At 52.4% G+C, this 14,833-nt stretch overlaps 5 protein-coding genes across 5 annotated transcripts; 2 read left to right on the forward strand and 3 right to left on the reverse strand.

Annotated features, from left to right (window-relative positions):
• Positions 1-3,566: 3,566 nt before the first annotated feature.
• J4E90_002543 (uncharacterized protein) lies at positions 3,567-4,250 on the reverse strand (the record flags this gene model as incomplete). The annotated part of the gene is made up of 1 exon (XM_051432122.1): positions 3,567-4,250. One exon carries the CDS (start codon positions 4,248-4,250, stop codon positions 3,567-3,569), a length of 684 nt encoding a protein of 227 aa, XP_051293544.1.
• A 3,269-nt stretch (positions 4,251-7,519) lies between these two features.
• Positions 7,520-9,421, forward strand: J4E90_002544 (uncharacterized protein; the record flags this gene model as incomplete). The annotated part of the gene is made up of 4 exons (XM_051432123.1): positions 7,520-7,709; positions 7,770-7,909; positions 7,963-8,502; positions 8,561-9,421. The coding sequence occupies 4 exons, from the start codon at positions 7,520-7,522 to the stop codon at positions 9,419-9,421; spliced, it is 1,731 nt and encodes a 576-aa protein (XP_051293545.1).
• Positions 9,422-9,461: 40 nt separating this feature from the next.
• J4E90_002545 (uncharacterized protein) lies at positions 9,462-10,949 on the reverse strand (the record flags this gene model as incomplete). Its single annotated transcript, XM_051432124.1, has 2 exons — positions 9,462-10,847; positions 10,935-10,949. 2 exons carry the CDS (start codon positions 10,947-10,949, stop codon positions 9,462-9,464), a joined length of 1,401 nt encoding a protein of 466 aa, XP_051293546.1.
• Positions 10,950-12,523: 1,574 nt separating this feature from the next.
• On the forward strand, positions 12,524-12,915 carry J4E90_002546 (uncharacterized protein; the record flags this gene model as incomplete). The annotated part of the gene is made up of 2 exons (XM_051432125.1): positions 12,524-12,527; positions 12,593-12,915. The coding sequence occupies 2 exons, from the start codon at positions 12,524-12,526 to the stop codon at positions 12,913-12,915; spliced, it is 327 nt and encodes a 108-aa protein (XP_051293547.1).
• Positions 12,916-13,022: 107 nt separating this feature from the next.
• Positions 13,023-14,084, reverse strand: J4E90_002547 (uncharacterized protein; the record flags this gene model as incomplete). The annotated part of the gene is made up of 2 exons (XM_051432126.1): positions 13,023-13,471; positions 13,571-14,084. 2 exons carry the CDS (start codon positions 14,082-14,084, stop codon positions 13,023-13,025), a joined length of 963 nt encoding a protein of 320 aa, XP_051293548.1.
• Between the last annotated feature and the right edge of the window lie 749 nt (positions 14,085-14,833).

Here is a 14,833-nt window from a genome sequence, read left to right on the forward strand (position 1 = left end):
AAGGAGCTATATATCAAACCAACTCCCCCAGCTCCACGCCACCATCTTAGTTGATCCATCGTGTAGGCAGAGCATGTCCTCCATCTCGCGACGGCGCTTAACGAGTAGGCCTTCCGTGCCGTAAGGCATTCGTACGTGTGAAGCGGATGTGGCTTGCTCGGGGAGAACCGAAAGTAGGGCAGGAAATCTGTCAACGCCGCAGTACTGCCTGGCTTACTAGAACGAGTGCGGTAGGGTGACCACGGACATTTGCCGCGATTCCGTGCACGTTGGTGTCTTTATCGCGTCAATCATCTGCTTTTGGCCAGCATAACTGTCATAATACCCACTTGCTCACGAGCATTCCTCGTTGTGCACCAATGACATTGCATCGGTAGACCCAATGCCCAGTCTGCTTGAGGCGAAGCGATGAAAGCTTTAACCCGACGCGGTTAAATTAGGGGCGGCCGACGATCAAGGAATTGCCTTCTCCAGAGAATTATCTCGTTTTGCCGCCGGACCTTAATGTCAGAAATGCCGCTAAATGGTCAAGCTCAGCTATCGCAGGCTGAGTCGCAGTGATAATGCAAGGCACGGCGTTGGCGCACCGCAGCGGAGGCGAGGCTCGTGATCCAGCTTGCAGCAGGAATGCTACTTCCATGCAAACCCGAATCCGTGCCGACACGCTGTACACGAGAAGCTTCGCTGCCAGGGATAATTAATGTAATAGCAAGCCTGGTGAACTTGCTCAAGCCGTAGGCAGCATCGGTCCGTAGTGGTGGAGTAGCGAGAACTGACGTTACTCAGCCATGATGTACGGCGCGCGCGAACCCTGTAACTACCAGTCAATATCTGGACCTCGAACCGTTATAAGGCTGACTGGAATGAAAGGAGTAATACGCTTCGAGTTAAGCTTCTGACCGCATAAACATCTATTTCATGCGTGGCACATTCTGATGATGTCCACTTTGTTGAGGATGCCTTGGGCCGCGCATCAACGACCTAGATAGCCAGGTAGCGCTCGCGACTGTGTTGCACCGACGTAATTCACTAGCAGTAGCGACGGCTTTGGGGGCTGTGGAAATGCCCAGGTGTCGAGCGCGTGCCATCGCTGGTGGATGCATCGTGTGCATCCATCATGGTTCCGAGGTTTGAGGATCAGGTCGCGTCGCGAAGCCCGTCTGCACCCACAGCCTCACCGTTCGCGCAGCGGGCTACGACGAGGACGTGAACTCTGCCATGCGATCACAAGCTCCAGGTTTCCATGACGGCTTTCGGGAATATTTTTAATCAATGGGGCGCCTCTTGCATGAGCCATGGATGCGTCCATTCAGCAGTTTCGACTAACCGCCGTGCGAGTGCAAGAGACGGAACGGCCCCGGACGAGCAACAATGAAGATCTAACAGGTACGAGGTGTTGTCACAGATTGAGACAAGCCCCCAAAGTCGAGCGGCGCAGTGTGTTCATGCTTGGAGTGGGTGAATGTTTGCGAGGCGCGGATGTCTGCAACGGCTTCCAGCTGTTGTGTTAGGTCATGGCGTGACGGCGTGGATCCCAGGCACAACACTCGGGATCCGCGCTAGCAGCCTGGGGATCCACCACACGGGACCGGCTCCGATCAGAAGTTGTTGGAAGCATCGATTGTTGCTGCCTCGCCCAAATTAATGCGATGTATTATGCAGATGGGGCCATCTCTGTGCGATGGAGAACATCCAGGTAGCAGGCAGGCACGGACGGCAGGTTGCGATACCGCCCAGGTGTGGTAGTCGACCTCACGCGTCACTGCAACAGAAGATCGAAGCTGAAGGATTTAAGGTGCAGCAGGTCTGCAGCACGGGTTTGTTGGTATACGAGCCTAGTCACAAGCGACCTAGTCTTCTGTGCCATCGATGCAGCACAGAAGCAGCTAGACCCACTGGCGCGGGGTCCAAAGCTGACATCTGCTCAAGCACCGAGGATACGCATAACACATACCATCCACACCATCACGCAGATTATCGTTACTCAATACACTGTTCGCATCTCTTCATCGAATTAGAGCTATTCATTGCAACCGAGCGGCAAACATGTCTCAGCCCACGGCACCCTCTATACCTACATTCTATCGCATATTCTTTACATACCTCGACCCCATCATCTGCGCTTGGGGCGCAACCATGGACTTCTTCATGCCCACTGTCGTTCTCTCTTCACATATCCCCTCCCCAACCCCAGACATCGGCCACGCCATGATCCTCAAGCAACGTGGCGGAGGCATGCTAAATTTCGGCATCATGTCTGCTGTCCTGCTACGATACACGAACGACATGAACGTCTGGCGCATTGTCCAGTTGTCGTGCTTCGTTGTCGATCTGGCGTACTATTGGGCAGTCTGGGAGGTGTTGGAAAAGCAGGGCAGACTAAGCGTAGGCACCTGGCGGGCGGAGGATTGGGGAAGTATAGGCATTACGGCGTTTGCAGGGCTGGTCAGACTAGCATTCATGGCAGGGGTGGGATTTGGTGAAGCCTCAAGGAATGACAAGAAAGACTTGTAGGCCTTGAAGAAGAATTCCTACTACAAGACTCATTACGAGCGTATGAGCGCAAAAGAGTTGTTCGGTGCGAGATCATATTTTGTTCCGCTTGTCTGCTCATCATTGCCAGTCGCGATCCGTGGTGTTGATATAATTGCTGGGCTGTGCTCTGCGTTTACAGCTATATTACCCCGGGACCCAGCGCGAGCCACTCGGCTATGTCTTGCCAACCGTGTGCTACACTTGGTGCTGACGCCTGAAGCCTTTGCAGCTCAGCTGCGAGCACGACTGCCTGTCTTGATCCAATCCTCAATGCAACAAAATGGAGAATGCCAATGACCCATTGCCGCATTTGATGCGAAATAAGCACACACGTACCCACTGCATACAGTGGCTGGACGAGCTGCATTAGTCTCGGTGAGATGACTGAATCGATAAAGGTCCCCGGTTCTCTCATGATAGGACCATCCTTTGTTTCATCTTCGGGGGCCAATCCAGCAGCAGAGAAGACCGGGGATGGCACCATGCCGATGGTCTGGGGAACTGCGGCAATGATTGCGGCAACGTTAGCTCGTAGCACATTCTCCTCATGCTGTATACATGCTTTTAAACTGGCAGCGTCGTAGAGCGGGGAAGTTTGTTCCTCACGAACCCTCATCAGGTTTGCTCTGATGATATCGTGTACTTGAATTCCAATAAACCGGGTGTAATTCCACAACTGCGCCATGACGGGAACGAGGCAGATGCTGTATGTTTTTCCACAGTAATGAACTGAAGGTACATCAAGATGGACCCTTGTTGGATGCCAGGCTGCAGGTAAAAGAGCCTTGATATCCTCTAGCTCTTGACTGAGATTTCTCGCGCGGTTGATTGTTTCCACGGGATCTCGGCTCTTGTCTTGACCGAGTTTGACGACTGCGTCCATGACGTGCAGAATGCCGATCATGAATTTTTTAACAAGCTCGTTGAATCCCGATTCCAGGGGGATGCTGTCGTACAGCTCTTGCAAGTGCTCTAGATATTGGTGTGCGATGTTAGTTCGTGTATTACATGCAGTCCGCCTAGGATTGTGACTAACCTGGAATACCCGTCCCTAGTTCAAGCGTGAAGAATAGAGCGACGCCGTATGACTGCTGGAATATTCGCCGTCCAAGTTCTGTCTCGAATTGCGACTTGCCGCGTAACATGAAGAGGGTGTAAGCCCCGCTGACGTGCTTTGACCACCTATCGATGGAACTCTTATCTGTGTATACCGTGCCCTCGTACATGCCAAGTAGGATGACCGAAACCAAAGTGCTATCTTTGACCGCGGCTTCGTGCGACATGAGCGCTCTGTTTGTTTCCTCCAATGCAGAACCGTATGCGATACGCGCTTTTCGCATGACGGCAGGAGACTTCGCTGCATTGGCGAAGATTGCTAGACTTAGGGCGCGGAAGCTCTCACGAAGCGTACCCTCGATATTCGGCCGTGACAACAGCTGGGGAATCCATTCGAATTGGCCTCCTTGAGGGAAATCGGCAGCGCCTGCATAGTTGGTGAGGAAGAAGCCTTGCGCTTGGGCGTCGATATTCAGCGTGGGTTGCAAGGCCATGATCTCAGCCTTGGGCGGACTCTGCACCGGATAGATCCGCTGCACGCTTCTGATCCTGTTGGGTTCTCCACGCCCCAAAGGTGTTCTTGGTTCTTTTGATTTGGCAAGCTCTTCGTAACGCTGTTCCGCTTTCTTTGCCACGACGCGACTCTCATTCTTGAACATTAGGGAAGCCACGTCGCGGTATCCATGGCATTCTTTGCCTGCACGGAGACATTGCGAACAGGAAGGCCGCTTCTGGTCACACTGGAACAGCGGATTAGTGGCCCAAGTATCTACTCACGCGTGCATTACATACTTTGATCCTGCGGTCCCTACATGTCTTGCAACCTGGAGAAGGTCTGCCAACATTGGGCATTTCGAGAAATGATGACTAATTGCCCGGTGGTGATACGACGCAGTCCGGACCCGCACTGCTAAGTTCTCACCTACATCGATGATGGGAAGAAGGGAACGCCACGTTTGTGTTTGGGGAAAGTAAGCGAGCAGCAAGGAATGCAAGAACCGCTCCCGGGCCTATGTACCCCACTATTGAATCGTGACTAGGCCGGACCGCAAATGGGCAATTGTGGCGAGCCCCCCTTGCTTTAATTTCACAGTAGACTCAACAATCGCACGACGCTTGCTGCCGCACCAAAGCTTGAGGCCGCGTAAGATCACAGCACACTAGCATCTGCAGAAACATATTCTATTACGATGAAAGATACATCCTCCATTTACGACAAGTCGATAATTCGTCACACATAATATTTACAAATCATAAAGCCTCCGTGGCGGATCTCACAGCTCAAATAGCATCCCTAGAGTTGACCTGCTCAAGATGGGCCGAGACACCCTTTTTCTCGGTATAATCGCTCTCGGTATCACTGGAATGGAAGCTGTCAACGACCGTGCTGCTAAACTTCCTAGCCGGGACACGCTTCTCGAAGAGGATATCGAGCTCTCCGTAAGTCCTGCCCTTTGGCTCGGGAAGACGGAAGAACGCCCAGATAAAGCAGCAAAAGCACGTTCCGGCGTAGAAAAGACCACTCTTTGCGCCCCAATTCCAAGCACCGGGGTTGAGCATACGTGGAGTAATAACATTGCCGATGATAGAACCGATGTTGTAGAAGTTCCTGGCCAAGACGACAGTCTTTTGGCGAAGACGAGTGGATGGAATCTCTGCGACGATGGAGTAACAGACAGGTCCGACCGTACAGTTGTATGCGGCTGCAAAAAGCAGGAGCATGGCGCCGATACCCCACTGCGCGCCAACGTTGCCGGCTGGAATGAAACCGAGACCTCCGATGATACACAACAACATAACCATGGCGAGATCGCCATACACGTACAATGTGCGGCGTCCTACACGTTGGATGAGGATCCAGGCCATGAAGACACCCACGCCACCAATTGCGTATTGTCCTAGACTCATGGAGAACGCATCCGCGTCGCTAAGGCCTGCTTGCTGGAAAAAGTATGTTGAATAACCGATAAGACCTGCTCCGCAGAAGGCCTGCGTAAACCATGCCATGGCGGCGATTTCAGTTCGGCGGAGATCGGTACCCTTGAAACAGTCCAAGTACGAAGTACCTTCAGAGACCGCCATCTCCATGGCGTTGGTGTGGCGCATCATAGCAATGGTCTCATCGGCGTTGAAGTCAGGCAGCTTTTCGGGTGATGTGAGGCGCATCAACATCTTCTTTGCTTCTTCGCATCGGTCTTTCCGTACAAGCCACCAGGGAGATTCAGGTGCGAACGAGATGCCAATCATCAACGGGACAGGCCAGAGCCACTGCAGGGCGTATGGGATGCGGTATGCCCATTGGTCGGGGCGCTCGGCTACACCCTTCAAAACGCCAGAGGCGAGGAATTGACCGATGACCCAGCAGAGGTTGACGTATGTTGTAAGAATTGGACGAAGCGGCACCGGTACGACTTCGGCGGCATAGGTGCAAGTCAGGGTCTGGAATACACCCCATGGGATACCGCACAGGATGAGACCGCATAGAAGCATGGTGATGTTCTGCGCGAAGAAGACGATGAAGATGAAGAAATTCACAGCGAAGAGCGCGCCGATCATTGTCTTCTTGTAGCCGAAACGATCCGCGATGAGACCGTTCAGGAGCAGACCTGTGAACTCTCCAACGTATGCACCGTTTGTGAGGCCCGCTTGCCACGCAGCGGTGAGTTCGAAGGTGCCATCTGCAAGTTGTTCGCCAAACTTTTGCTTAAAGGCAGGAACCGCCATCAGGTTGGCGATCAAGACCTTGTCGAAGCCTTCCATGATGATGGCTGCGGAGAGCAGGACGGACCAGGCGATGGCCTTTGGGTATAGCTTGACACCCTGGCGCAGGGTCATCTGCTGCTCTGATCGAGTCGCGTTGCCGGCATCGTGGGCGACTTGTTTGATGTCCGTGACGGCGAGTGAAAGGCGGCGTGCCTGTTCGGCGTCGATAGCGACGACACTGCTGTTGCGGCGAGACATGATGGTCGTGTCCGAGGATGAGACGATGTCCAGGTGGCTTGACAAATGTGGGTATGTCCAAAGGATAAAGTAGGATGCTGTGGGTCAGACCCAGACTTCTCCTAAACGTGGAGCTGATGGGACTCGAAGCTGGATGGTGATCTCTCCTGGTGGATACCGTCGTTCTACTTATACAACTTCACGACCCCAGACACGCGATACCCATGCATAGATAGAGCTCGTGCCAAGTCAGAAACCGGGGATGGTGGAGGCAGTCAAGGGATGCGGGGAGGACGCCACTCTTGCAGCTGTGAGGCCATCTTCATCGCGCAGCACTATGGCTTGAAAGGCTAGGCTGTTGCTGGTGAGGCCCGCCGACACGGGTGTGCCATCGAAAACTCGGAGCAGGAGTGAAGGTCGTGATTCGACAAGATGCCGGACCGAGATTTCAAGGTTGCGTGCACGAGCCCCCAAAGCCGAAGCGACCATCACGTGTGGCACGGAAATGCGACTGAGCGTTCCCGCTAACGCGGTTTGCCTTTCATCTCGGACCGAGAGCATGAATCGATAGCCTGTCGCGCCCACCATCTCCCCGCATGCATCCTCGCTTAAATCCCGCAATATCGGACACGCGGGAAAGAACGTTGAAACACCATGCGATGGAAGACATCTGTGGGGAAGACTGTTGCTGGGTTGTGTGGGGATCGCCATCCGTAGACACGATCCGGCTTCGAGCCAATCGTCATTGTACCGAGAAACTTTCCGGTGGGGGGAATCTCCACGTACGGTCCAAACACAGTGACCAGATCTCAACGACTACTCTCCATCTCATAAGATCCCATTGCAAGACGCTTATAAGAAAGCCACTGGTGCCATTGCAAGCCACCAAAGAAACGCTTGCCCTCATTGACGCTGCGTACCATCTCTACCCACCATACCTAGGTAATCAAAATTACCCCAAAGAGCACGGGGATCCAGCAGCAACACAATGACCGTTCCTCAAAGACCTTGGTGGAAAGATGGTGTTGTATACCAGATCTACCCCGCTTCTTTCAAAGACTCCAACGGCGACGGCATTGGTGACCTCAATGGCATCATTTCAGAGCTGGACTACATCCGCTCCATTGGTGTTGACGTCATCTGGATCTGTCCCATGTACGATTCACCCCAAGTAGACAGTAAGTATTACCTCTATACAAATTGCACGTGGTATATATATTGACCTTCTACTCCAACAGTGGGGTACGACATCCGTGACTATGAGGATGTGTACAGGCCGTATGGTACTGTCCAAGACATGGAGAAGCTGATCGCCGAGACACATTCGCGAGGCATGAAGATTATACTGGATCTGGTAGTCAACCATACATCTGACCAGGTAAGTCTTGAGGGTGCAGCTCGGCACAACCCTGCAAAACTGACTTCTCCAAGCACAAATGGTTCTTAGAATCACGATCATCGAAAGACAACCCCAAGAGAGACTGGTACATCTGGAGACCAGCTCGTTATGTCAACGGCGAGCGCAAAGCTCCCAACAACTGGGTCGGCAACTTTACAGGTAGTGTGTGGGAGTGGGATGAGCATACACAAGAATACTATCTACATCTCTTTTGCCCCGAGCAACCTGACCTCAACTGGGAAAACCCAGAAACACGACAAGCCATCTACAAATCCGCCATGGAGTTTTGGCTACAGCGCGGAGTTGATGGATTCCGCGTTGATACCGTCAACATGTACAGCAAAGGTGAGATGCTTGACGCACCGATCACCGATCCTGGTTCAGAATGGCAGTTTGCTGGATATCAGTACTGCAACGGCCCAAGGATGGCCGAATTCCTGAACGAGATGAACCAAATCTTGGAGAAGTACGATGCTATGACCGTCGGCGAGTGTCCCCACACACCAGACATGAAGAGAGTGTTGGAATATGTTAGTGCTAAAGAGAAGCAACTGAACATGGTCTTCCAATTTGTGAGCAAGCCCCAAAACCGCAAAAATAAGAGATCTGCAGTACTAACTATCAGCATAGGATGTCGTCGACGTCGGCCAAGGCCCCTACAAGTTCCAAACCACCCCTAAGAACTGGACACTCCCACAGTTCAAACGTGCCATGGCCCGCACGCAAGACCTCATTCGCGCCCCCTCAGATGGTTGGACTACCGTCTTCCTCGAGAATCACGACCAAAGTCGATCAATCACACGCTTCACATCCGATGCGCCCGAGCACCGTGTTGCAGGCGGCAAGATGCTTGCGTTGATGATGGCAGCACTGAGCGGCACGTTGTTCATCTACCAAGGCCAAGAAATTGGCATGACGAACTTCCCTCTGACGTGGGATATGAGCGAATACAAGGACGTGGACTCGACAAACTACTACAAGATGGTAGCTGCGCGGACAAACGACGACCCCAAGGCTCTTGAAGCTGCGCATAAGTCGCTTCAGCATCTCGCTAGAGACCATGCTCGTGTGCCGATGAGCTGGTCGACCGCAACGCACAACGGCTTCTCGCCGCCTGACGCTACCGCGGAACCGTGGATGCGACCTCTTGAAGATGCAAAGGTTTGCAATGTTGCGCAACAAAAAGGCGATAAGGATTCCGTGCTCGCTTTCTGGAAGCGCATGCTGCAAGTACGCAAGCAACACAACGATCTGCTTGTGCATGGTCAGTACGACGATCTAGATGTGGAGAGCCCAGACTTCTTTGTTTTCAGCAAGACATGGAATGAGAAGAGGGCCGTGGGCATTTGCAACTTCACGGACCAGAAGAAGGATCTGGCCTTCCCAGAAAGTGTGAAGAGCGAAAAGATGGAACTGCTTGTAAGCAGCGTGGACAACTGTGAGGAGAAGAAACTGGCTGCTTTTGAAGGCAGGATCTATTTACTTGCGTAGATAGTGTCGCATGAACAAAATCATTGCTTGAAGCTATATTTTACTGAGCTACATGAGCGACCTGCATGGACAAGCGTTGTGAAATATTGTTCCATGTGGCCAAATGTCCACTTCTCGCCTCTGATCTTGGAATTTCTTGGGCTTGAACCTGCACCAATCCGTCCGCCATATCCTCTAGCCCAGCAGCTGTCTTTGATTGCGTGACTTGATACCAAGGGTCGTTCACCCCACCAGGACTATTCACATCGTGTGGTAGGTTCGGCGAACTGGCATTGCTGAGTGCCTCAGGGAACATCGTTTGGAGGCGCTCTAGCTTCTCGAGCAGTATGCTTCGACGCGTCTGATCAAGGTGTGGAATCAGCAGGACAAAGTCTAGGATGAAGAGGAAATCGTCGATCCTTAGTGCCGTTTCATCGATAGTCGCGGCGGGAACGTGGATAAGAACATCGGCAATCGTGTCTGTGATCTCGAAAAGTTTCTGAGTGATGCTGCTTCCGTGTACTTCGATGTCGTGGCGCGACATACTGGATAATTGTTGCCGTAATGTCTGTGACAGCCTTACCGGGAATAAGAGCGACAGGCAATCTTTCGAAGATCGAGAAGACAAGAGGGTTTGGCTCATAGCTAAGCGCCAGACCAGAGTGCGCAGCCATTCACGCGTGATGCACAGATCGGCTCGTTGCATCATGGACAACATGGCCAACTCCCGCGCGTCAGCCTCAGGGTCGCCTTCAAGCTCGCGCGACTTGGCCTCGACCCACGTGCTGGTGACGTTGCCTCCTTGCGTGTCAAGCCAACTATCAAGGAACTCGGTATCAAGCATGCGGAAAAGCTTGATGATCTGATTGAAGCCCTCGTGGACCTGTATCGGAAGTGTAGGGTCGTCTTCCGGCAATGTGTAGAGTGGAGGGAGAATGGCACGCCGGTAATCCAGGATAGCTATGAATCGCTCGTGTATGTACGCTTGCCAGTAGAGCCGCTGTCTTCGGGATCGTTCGGGAGGAGACAGCTGGGCCACGTTCTCCGGCTTGTCGATCTGCAGCAGCTGGATGATCGTAATGGCGTCTCGCATGTAGTAGAATGCGCTGTCGCTACCTTGCAGACTCATGAGGCAGTTGTGTATGAACATTGACTGCACAGCTCGCATGACCGAGAATTGGCAATGCTTGTGGGTTCGCCTCATGGTATCTATCGAGTAGTCCATAAGGCTTTCGATGGTTTGGACGATTTCTTCTGTTCGGCGGTCACCATACCGGGTCAAGTTCAGCGTGCAGCCTCCGAACGCGTAGATGAATGAGCGGACATCTAGGTCGCTGTCCATGACCTCGATGTACTGTCGGAGCTCATGTTCGGCAATGACCGGATGAACAGGATATACCCCAGCAACATAATCCGGGATGAGGTCGAGAAAGAAAGCCTTGGGGTACTGTGATGTGAAAGATGACGAAGGAGATGCTGCCCGGAGTCAGCAGTAGCACCCCATATTTGAGTAGAGATTGCCAGGGTGACATACTTGGTGTGCCTCCATTACGGTCAAGTATCGGCGAGATGGGACTGTACGGCGTCTGAAAGCTAGCTGCTGCTGAATGAGCAGGCAGTATGGGCGGCGATATTGCTGGCAAATTGGATGTTTGGCTTCTGAACTCGGAGATGATATGGCCTCGCTTGCCCTGAGACCTTTGCTTGCCGGAGGGTGAGTAGATGCACCGCAAGCCGAGATGCGCGCACTGTTGACACCGTGCTTGGCCGTTACAACGCACTTTCCTCCTCTTGCACGCGTCGCATGCTTTCGATACTCGTTTCTGGGATGGCTGTTCCATGTTCATAATGGGTCCTGCTGTGTGCATAATGTTTTTGTAGAGCCTCGGTGTCGGGATGATCAGGCGATCTGGGGAAGGACTGCGGAGACGCGCTAGCGGAGCGTAGTTCCTAATTGGTCCACCTGCAGACTGGGTTTGATCGAACGGCGAAACAGGCAGGTGCGAGTGGCGTAGAAGGCGCGCCGAAAGGTCTAGGAATGACATTGCATAGTCTAGAAATGCGTACCTGAGTCGGACGGAACAATTGTGGGGTCGACTGCATGTCAGCTTACATATCCTGGCATGTCCAGGTGTGAAGGCCGACCTACATATGATGTAGTACATGTGTCTAACAGCATTGCCAAAACAAAGAATTGCGCTGCCTGTGTATTCTCCAACTACTGTGTAGGTTTGCTAAGGGTGATAACCATGGGAAGGGCTGGAGGTACTCTATGCACGACTGGGGTTGGAAGAGCTGCTGGTAAGACCTCTTTGCCTGCTACACTACTTTCTTAACGTTTACAGCTACGAGGAATGAATCCATGAATGCAGCAAAGATATTCATGTTCCCGCCACGTACCGCGGGCAAAAAAGCGGGCAAAAAGGAGAGCGCAGAGTTGTCACAACACAGTTTCGACCCTAGTGCAAAAAGAGATGACCACCTCCGTTATACTTTGGAAACATCTTGAAACCCTGTTATTGCTTCTTGTGGCGGATTTATCACGACTGGCTATGTTTTGTATCTTTCTTTCTTGGACAGTGTCCTCTTTTGGTTCCAGCCGCCATCCCGGTTTTGAGGTAGAATGGTTTGATAGAGTATCGTAGAATTAACTAATATATATACACATATAAAGCGGATATGAAAGTGGGGCAGAGAGATAGAGATTATGGTGGAGTAAACAAACAAACGCGAGCTCAATCCGCTCTCACCTTCACTTTCACTGCGAGGTTACACAGGAAAGACGCGTCACCGCGAGCCCAGAGATGAAGAAATTACGCTCTCACCGTCACTGCTGTATGCGGCAAACGGCTTTTGCGGGCTCATATGGTCGTTGCCTTGACTATCTTTGCGGCCTACAACGCGACACCCACCCTACAACCACCACACAACAGACACCTCTGGGGCCTGCAACATAACAATCGCCCTATCAAAACACAATACAAAAGCCTACGTATTCCTCAACATGGCTCAATGCACCGCAACGCCCATCCAGCAGGCTCTACGTAGTATCCTGCTGGCCGATATGACAATGAGCAAGGCGAAGGGAGCAGATGAGTGGATGGAGGCAGCATGTCTACAATCATGAGTGAAAGCGATAATGTCTAACATAAATGTAGTATACCGATTGGCATGAGGCTAATCAGTGGAGAGAGGAGATTGCCTCTGGAAAGAAGGCGGACAAGAAGCTTTGGGAGCGGAAGCGAATGCGCGCTGAAGATTTCTTTCACCTCGACACTTACGAATCGGAGCCGAAACCGCGAAATACGCGATTTGCGCTTCAGCAGGAAAAGAAGGAGGTTATAAAGACACTCCAAGAACATGTTGCGGCGCGAACTTCTGCCAGCGACATCGACATCGGCCCCCTCCCACGAGCGCCGCCCGGTACGGGCAATAGTACCGATAGGTCACTCCGAATGCGATTGGCCATGAAAGAGGAACGTCTGGTCAGGGAGAAGAAGAAGGAAAAGTCTTAAATTCTGAATTTGGCTTCCATCATTCACGCATGTAGTGTACTATAGAAAGGCCGCCGAAGCCACCGCAAATATGCATGAAATCCTCCAATCACATCAACCAGAACTACTTAATCGAACCTGTGAGGCATCTCCGGAGTACCGTTACCACCATACATAGCTTCCTGCTCAGCCTGCTCCTTGGCCTGGAGGTACTGCCACCTTACACGAGCAGCCTTGAGCTCCGCCTCGGCAACTTCCAACTCAGCCTGCATCTTTTGGACAGCAAGAGGCTGACCAGATGTATCCACGGTATCCACAGTCTCGACAGGGTACATGCGCGCATCTTGGGGACCTGGAGAGACGGAGAAGGCGGGAGTCCGGTGGGTGAGGGATTGGGTACCGGGAGAGCTAGTATAGTCTTCGTCGTCTTCGGTTACGATGGTTCTAGCGCGGCGAGTAGCGATTCCGCGACCACTGGGAGTGGTGCTGGTGCGGACAGAGCGCTCACGCTTCTTGGCCCGCTTGTCGTGACGCTCGAAGCCACCATCCTCGGCACGGCGGAGACGGTTAGGAGCACCTACTCAATGTCAATAACATGATTCGACGTTCGAAGTTTCAAGGTCGTCGCTGATGTATCTGTTGAACGACTTTCGGTATGACAGAGGGGTTGACTTACGTTTGCGGCGCTTCTCTAGAACGCGTGCTTCGTAGATCTCGTGGTTACCACGACGCCTCTTAGCGCCCTTGGGTTGATCTGGCTCGACAAGCTCTTCGAAGTAGGAGTCATCGGAAGATTCTTCAGAGGACTCCGGGATGACGACTTGATTCTTGCGCTCTGGGTGCTCGTACTCATCCTTGATGTCTCTGATATCGGCCAGACGAGCCCAGGGATGCTTGGGCTCATGAAGATCGACCTTGGCACGCAGATCAGCTTGGAACCGAGCTAGGTCTCCATTCGTGAGACGAGAAATAGACATCAGATCTTTGAGGAACTGTACACCCCAGTTGCGAGGGTCGTTCTCGGTCTCGTCCTTGATATGGTCGCGGCGCTCGCAATCCCAGGCGCGCATGCGAATGTCCTCGGGGATGATATCCAGACTGTCAGTGAGACCGAAGGAAGTTGCCAGGGCGGGGAGAAGACAATTCACCAGGTCCTTGGTGTCATCGTTGAGGGTTTCGAATCGGCCCATGGTGATAGCTGGTCCGTATGGACAGTGGACTTGAAGAGCTTGAGCTTGATGAACAAACTGCCACCGGAGCGTTGAGGCAGTTCTCTGAGCCGTAGAGATTAGCAAGAGATTTTGCGTCAAGTCTAAAATGGAAGGCTGGAGCAAGAGGATCGCCTCAGCAGATCAAAGTCGCGTCGCACTGAAGGACGAGGTGTCTGCGCCGAACAAATCGCACGAACTTACCTTGAGTCGGCGCGAAGAATCGCTTTGATCGCGCCAGATACTACTGAAGTTGTAGCGGCGAGTAGGTGGTAGAGGATCAGTGTTGGAGATCAGATATCACTACCTATATATTATTGCATGCGCCAGCAGTAACGGCCCGTTGCCTGCTGCGAATCTTGAGTCTTAGCAAGGCCGTCCAATGGCAAGTAAGTGGGGTATATATCCCGAGATGTGGTCTCGTGCGCCTGATGTGACGTGTTCGTAGAATCGAGAAGTGAAAGATTTGAGACACCACCGGGTACCCTCGGTGCCGTCGGTAAGGAAGGTAGACAGCCAATTTGTTGTTTTTTGTAAATGGATCATGCAAGTATGATAGAGAGCCAAGCTATATATATGAAGAGAACGGTGTTGATGAGTTATATACCTGAGCAACAATTGGGTCGAGGAACGTAGTGAGAGAAACGACAGCCTTGACCGTATCGGAAGTTCTTGCTTGACCGCCTGGGTAATACCGATACGTCCTCAGAAACAAACTTCATGTATTTGCT

This window comes from Alternaria incomplexa (genome assembly GCF_024043165.1).
Source record: "Alternaria incomplexa strain BMP 0042 chromosome Unknown scaffold_3, whole genome shotgun sequence".
In the NCBI taxonomy this organism is placed as follows: Eukaryota; Fungi; Ascomycota; class Dothideomycetes; order Pleosporales; family Pleosporaceae; genus Alternaria; species Alternaria incomplexa.